We start from the raw sequence: 6,621 nt of genomic DNA, 5'->3' as shown, positions 1-6,621 counted from the left end.
CAGAAATTGCAGAATGCCCCTTTTATTCAGTCATGGGAGATGAATATTTATTCTGAGTAATGTACCTTGAAATTTCTCCTGACCAACTTTATTCTGATCTCTTAATTTTTTTGAATGTCAAATTGAACAACACTATTTTTTATCAACAATAAAAGACAAACATTTATAGGAAAACTGTAAAATTATAGTCATCGTTTAATGATGTTGAAGGGCACCTGGTCCCTGGGCAACCTGAACTGGGGACAGATGTCTGCAAAGGTAAAGTTCACTTTTAGTCTACTTTAAAGTGACACTAAACTCAGGAGTTGAATTTTAAAAATATGTTCAAGTATCTTAACAAAAATGTATCTTATTTGTGTATCACTCGGCTGTAGATCCTCAAATCATCTCTGAATTGGTGCTGACACTGTCCTTCCTTCTGGAGGGTGGCTACTTTTGTTCCCCATGGTCCCTGTGTGTGATGTAAAGTAGTCACTGCTCCAAGCTCACTCAAAAAAAAGGCCTAAGAATGCATAACTAGATTCCTATTGGCTATTTCACTTTGCAATAGCCAATAGCAAACTAGCTATTGCACCCGCCCTCTGCTGCTTTCAATCACCAGAAGAGGACCTGATAGAAAAATTTAGGCCCACCTCTGCTGATTGACAGCAGCAGTGGGCGGGTGCATTAGCTAGTTTTCTATTGGCTATTGCAAAGTGCAATAGCCAATAGGAATCTAGCTATGCATTCGTATGCCTCTTTTTTTCTTTTCTGACTGACGGGCGGGCCGCGGCTCCCGATGTCAGAAAAGAAAAAAAAGACGATCGCAGGGAAAGGTTTAATCTTTTTTGATCGAGCAGATTAAACCTTTCCGGGAGGAAGTGTTTCTCTCCCGGGCGGCCGGGAGCCGCTATCTAATAGCGGGAGACTCCCGGAGTGTCCGGGTGAGTTGGGATGTCTGCTGATGTGAAGGGGGGGCCTCTGATGTGAAGGGGGGGCCTCTGATGTGAAGGGGCACTGAGGACGCAGATGTGAAAGGGGAGGACTCTGATGTGAAGGGGGGGCAGGGACTTTGATGTGAAGAGAGCTCCTAGTGCGAGAGGGGAGACCCTAATGTTACGGGAGAACCCCACTTGTTTGCATCTTTGCATCTGGCCCTCCCGTAAAATCCATACCAGATCCCCATCTAGGATAAGGGTGTGGTATGGATTTTGCAGAGGCCACACGTTTTTTACATTTTTACTTTTTTGTTCCTTACATTTGGGGTGCCTCAATATTTTGCATACTTTTTAAAGGGTGCCATGACTGATAAAGGGTTGAGAAACACTGTTTTAGACCACAGTCTAACCTTTTAGACCGTGTTTCATGTATTAAGGGTGTAACATGAAACAAGGTCACATCGACAATTTAAACATACATAAAGGGGGACTTTACCCCTCTGGGTCTTGTTTCCCATCCCGGAATAAATAAAAAGATGTCATCAGCACTCCAATCGAGAGATTCTTGTTAGTGTAAATCCATTTTATTGACAAAAGTCACATAGACATGCGCTTTCGGGGCCACACGGGGTCCCCTTCATCAGACTCAATAATCGTCAATATTGAGCCTGATGAAGGGGATCCTGTGTGGCCCCCAAAGCGCTTGTCTATGTGAATTTTGTCAATAAAATGGATTTACACAAACGTGAATCTCTGGATTGGAGTGCTGGTGACATCTTTCTATCTATTGCTGTATCCTGAGCGGCGCCATCCGCAGTCATTGCAAGCACCCTTTATCATTGGGACATCTGGTAAGGAGTGCAGCAAGGTATATGGACTTGATATTGTTTCCTATCCCCTCTTACCTGGTTTGCAGGGATATCTTCAGAAAACATACTCACCCGCCCAACAAATCCAGCATGGTCTGGCTGCAATCTGCTGTTCCGTGGCCACGCTTTATGTACTGCACCCCCATGTTCCAGGTCACTTCTGGGTTCTTGCAGCCATCAGATGACGTGTCTCTGTGTCAGCTACCTGATATACCAGGAGGCTGTGGGAGCAGGACACCTAAGTCAGAAAGGTGGTGGGGGGTGGGGCCAGAGTTAAAAATGTAAAACATAATATATGTATATATATATATTAGCGTTTGAAACGTGCTGAGGGCAGGGCAGGATTAACATAGGGGCTACTAAAGCACCAGCTCCAGGCCCACCACCGAAAATAGGTCCAGCTGGTCTGGATTGCCTCTGTATGCAATCTGGGCTAGTCGGGTTGAACACAGGTAGAGGCACTGGCGTGCCTCTAATCAGGCATATTATGCAGTCGCTCGTGGGCCCCAGTGAGGAATGAGCGGCCCCTTAATCAGGGATCCCAACCTGAAAGAAGCCATTTCAGGGAGGTGTCCTCATTTCAGGGAGGTCCCTCTACGCCCCCCCCCCACATCCGCGGAGGGGGGCTAGGGGGGGGCTGGGAGAGAGCACCCCCCTGAAATGATGGCAGATAGCACAGGAAGCAATAGCTTCTTTGCTATCTGCAGGGTTTGTTTTCTGATTTTGTTTTTAGTATTCTGACAGTTGCAGTCGTCAGAATATTTTAAAAAAAGGCATAAGAATGCATAGCTAGATTCCTATTGGCTATTGCACTTTGCAATAGCCAATAGCAAACTAGCTATTGCACCCGCCCTCTGCTGCTTTCAATCACCAGAAGAGGACCTGATAGAAAAATTCAGGTCCCCCTCTGCTGATTGACAGCAGCAGTGGGCAGGTACATTACCTAGTTTGCTATTGGCTATTGCAAAGTGCAATAGCCAATAGGAATCTAGCTATGGATTCGTATGCCTTTTTGTTTCTTTTCTGACTGACGGTCGGGCCACGGCTCCCGATGTCAGAAAATAATTTAAAAAAACGATCGCAGGGAAAGGTTTATCTGCTCGATCGAGCAGATAAACCTTTCCGGGAGGAAGTGTTTCTCTCCTGGGCAGCCGGGAGCTGCTATCCAATAGCGGGAGACTCCCGGAGCGTCCGGGAGAGTTGGGATGTCTGCCTAATTACGCTGCCCATACACCTTGCGATCATCGGACGCCACTTTTCGTCCGATGATCAAACCGTTGTACGATTTTCGTACGGCGGCCCCATCCTGCCCAGATTATCGCAAGGTTGGATCTGCAGTAATTATTATTATTATACAGGATTTGTATAGCGCCAACCCCTGAGGGCTTACAATCTAAAAGGGAGGGGTAATTAGAAGAAAGCACCTGGATGAATTGCGGTAATCGACCGCACATATTTTCGTCTGCGCATGTGCAGTGTAAATCGTACAAATTTTGACATACGGAAACGCCACCAACCTTGCGAAAATCGTACAAACGATCGAAGTTTTCGAAACCGGTTGGTTAGTTAAAAGTCGATCGATTGTACAGTATTTGTGTTTGTACACTGCCCATCAACCTTACGAATATCGGACGAAAATGCGATCACATACGAAAATCGGCCGATATTCGTAAGGTGTATGGGCGCCTTTAGAGAGCTGCATCTGCTGCTTTCCATCCATCCAACCGACACCCCAAAGTTCATGATGATCTTGGTTGAGGAAGGAAGGCTGCAGGGAGGAAAAGACAATTTCCAGAGTGAAGGTTCGCTTTAACAATAGCAGCGCACCACAACATGCGGCATATGCATTATGACGCAATGCATTGTGCATTTGGCTTTACTGTACAATGCGTTTGACTGCCATTCACACTGAATTCAACCTCAAAATACTGCACATAGAGCATGTGAAACATATGCTAACTCCACAGCGCACAAGTGTGAATAGGCCCTCACTGTATTGAAATCAGAGGATCAGCGCTACAGCTCTGCAAGCATTTTCAGAATGAGAACACTAGCAGCCTCCTTGTTTCTATCATGACAGGTTTTCTTTTAATAAAGTGTTGTCATCCATTTTTTGTTTTATACTGAAGACAGGTTCACTTTTAATGTGTACAGCTGACAAGTGACAGGTTCTCTTGAGCCCAGCAGGACGGTTGCCATGGAGACAGCTGCTGCGGCGCCGTCCATGAGGATGTGGGCGCGGACTGAGCTTGGCCCCTCCCCCTTCTCCTCCGGCTGTGGATCCAGCGGAACTGGCAGGCGTCTCCCTGCTGGGCCCGGGGATGTGCCGCGCTATGCCTGGAGGGGAGGCCGGCCTTCCCTGAGCCCGATCCCGGGACCGCGCTCTACCGCAGCCCGGGGATTGCAGGCCGCAGCCGAACATGGCCGGGAACTGCAGCAGCCTCAACTCGCCCGGCACCGGGGAGATCATCCAGCTGAATGTGGGGGGCACCAGGTAGGCGGGAATGGGGGGGACCTCTGACTGTGTATGAGGATGAGCTGTCATTCATTATAGAGGACTTGTTTACCATCCAGCAGTCATCTCACTGACAGTCCGGAGAGGGGGCGGGATAATCCTTCATGTCTGGTAGATTATAACCCCCTCCCTCCTCAAATGCTGATCAGACACATCCAATTGATTGATTGATTAGGTGTGGTGCCCATATGTGAAGCGATTTGCGATCAATCTAGGCACGACCAATCACAAACAAGCGATTCCTCAACGTTTACCATAGCGAATGGCTCAGCGCAAAGAGTATTGAATTGTGTAGACTGAAAATATTGATTGACGATTCGATTGATCTGCGATTGTTTAATATTCATAATATGATTCACACACACATGTACATTTGAGCGATTGACAAACTCCTGCCACGGACACAGCAAAGCGATCAGATCCGACCTCCACACCTGAAACAAAAGTTCCTCTTGTTTGTTTTCTACTCTGACACGGTTGCTGAATTGTTTATGTTTTTATAGTAAATACCCTTTTCCTCTTATTTACTTTGAGATTTCCTCGCCAAGGCGAGGGCGAGGTATGTCCGGCCACCCGGGGTATCCACGTCACACATTGCAGGAGGCAGTTTCTGCGTATGAGCACAGACATGCTGGGAACAGGCAGAGACCCCTTCCACACATGTGCACACTGCTGCATGGATGGATGGATAGATAGGCAGAGAACTGCGGCGGTCTGCACATGGCTGAAATCCCCCTCTGTGCATGTGCACACTGCTGCGTGGATAGATAGATCAGCAGAGAACTGCAGCAGTGTGCATATGGCTGGAATCCTGCCCACGCATGTGCGCATGGATACATGGATAGATAGGCAGAGAACTGCAGCGGTCTGCACATGGTCGAGATCCCTCCGTGCATGTGCACACTGATGCATTGATAGATCGGCAGAGAACTGCAGCAGTCTGCATATGACTGGGATCCTGCCCACGTATGTGCACACTGATGCATGGTCGGATCAGTCGGCAGAGAACTGCAGCAGTCTGCACATGGCTGACATCCCCTTCCCGCTCATGTGCACACTGCTGCATGAATAGATAGATCAGCAGAGAACTGCGGCGGTCTGCACATGGCTGAGATCCCCCTTTCACGCATGCACACACTGCTGCATGGATAGATTGGTCGGCAGAGAACTGCGGCGGTCTGTATATGGCCGAGATCCCGCCCGTGCATGTGCACACTGATGCATGGATAGATTGGCAGAGAACTGCAGCAGTTTACATATGACTGGGATCCTCCCCGCGCATGTGCACACTGATGCATGGTCAGATCAGTCAGCAGAGAACTGTAGCAGTCTGCACATGGCTGACATCCCCTTCGCGCTCATGTGCACACTGCTGCATGGATAGATCAGCAGAGAACTGCGGCGGTCTGCACATGGCTGAGATCCCCCTTTCACGCATGTGCACACTGCTGCATGGATAGATTGGTCGGCAGAGAACTGCAGTGGTCTGCACATGGCTGAGATCCTGGCCGCGCATACGCACACTACTGTGTGGATAGATCAGTAGAGAACTGTGGCGGTCTGCACATGGCTGAGATCCCCCACCCGCGCATGTGCAAACTGATGTATGGCCAGATCAGTCGGCAGAGAACTGCAGCGGTCTGCATATGGCTGAGATTCCCCCGCGCATGTGCACACTACTGCATGGATAGATCGGTCGGCAGAACTGCAGGGGCCTGCACATGGCTGAAATCCCCCTCCCGCACATGTGCACACTGTTGCATGGATAGATTGGTCGGCAAAGAACTGCGGCGGTCTGCACATGGCTTAGATCCCACCCGTGCATGTGCACACTGCTACATGGATAGATAGGTCGGCAAAAAAACTGTGGTGGACTGCACATGGCTGAGATCCCCCTCCTGCGCATGTGCACACTGGTACAGGGATAGATAGGTTGGCAAAGAACTGCGTTGGTCTGCACATGGCTGAGATCCCCCTCCCGCGCATGTGCACACTGCTACATGGATAGATAGGTCGGCAAAAAAACTGCGGTGGACTGCACGTGGCTGAGATCCCCCTCCCGCGCATGTGCACACTGGTACATGGATAGGTTGGCAAAGAACTGCGGCGGACTGCACATGGCTTAGATCCCCCTCCCACGCATGTGTACACTGCTACATGGATAGATAGGTCGGCAATGAACTGCGGCAGTCTGCACATGGCTGAGATCCTGGCAGCGCATGTGCAAACTGCTACGTGGATAGATAGGTTAGCAAAGAACTGTGGCGGTCTGCACATACATGGGGGGGGGGGGGCAGAGGGACGAGGGTTCAGATGGGGC

At 49.3% G+C, this 6,621-nt stretch overlaps 1 protein-coding gene across 1 annotated transcript in view; it reads left to right on the top strand.

Annotated features, from left to right (window-relative positions):
* Positions 1 to 4,036: 4,036 nt before the first annotated feature.
* KCTD3 (potassium channel tetramerization domain containing 3) overlaps positions 4,037 to 6,621 on the top strand; it is a 55,511-nt gene continuing 52,926 nt past the window's right edge. The window contains exon 1 of the mRNA XM_018576180.1: positions 4,037 to 4,280. Within this exon, the coding sequence (XP_018431682.1) occupies positions 4,207 to 4,280 (74 nt within the window). The 5' untranslated portion in view covers positions 4,037 to 4,206. The remainder of the gene's footprint in view (positions 4,281 to 6,621) is intronic.

Source organism: Nanorana parkeri, unplaced genomic scaffold (assembly GCF_000935625.1).
Source record: "Nanorana parkeri isolate BGI_ZX_2015 unplaced genomic scaffold, ASM93562v1 scaffold1, whole genome shotgun sequence".
Classification (NCBI taxonomy): domain Eukaryota; kingdom Metazoa; phylum Chordata; class Amphibia; order Anura; family Dicroglossidae; genus Nanorana; species Nanorana parkeri.
This window is presented reverse-complemented; position numbering and strand designations above follow the sequence as displayed.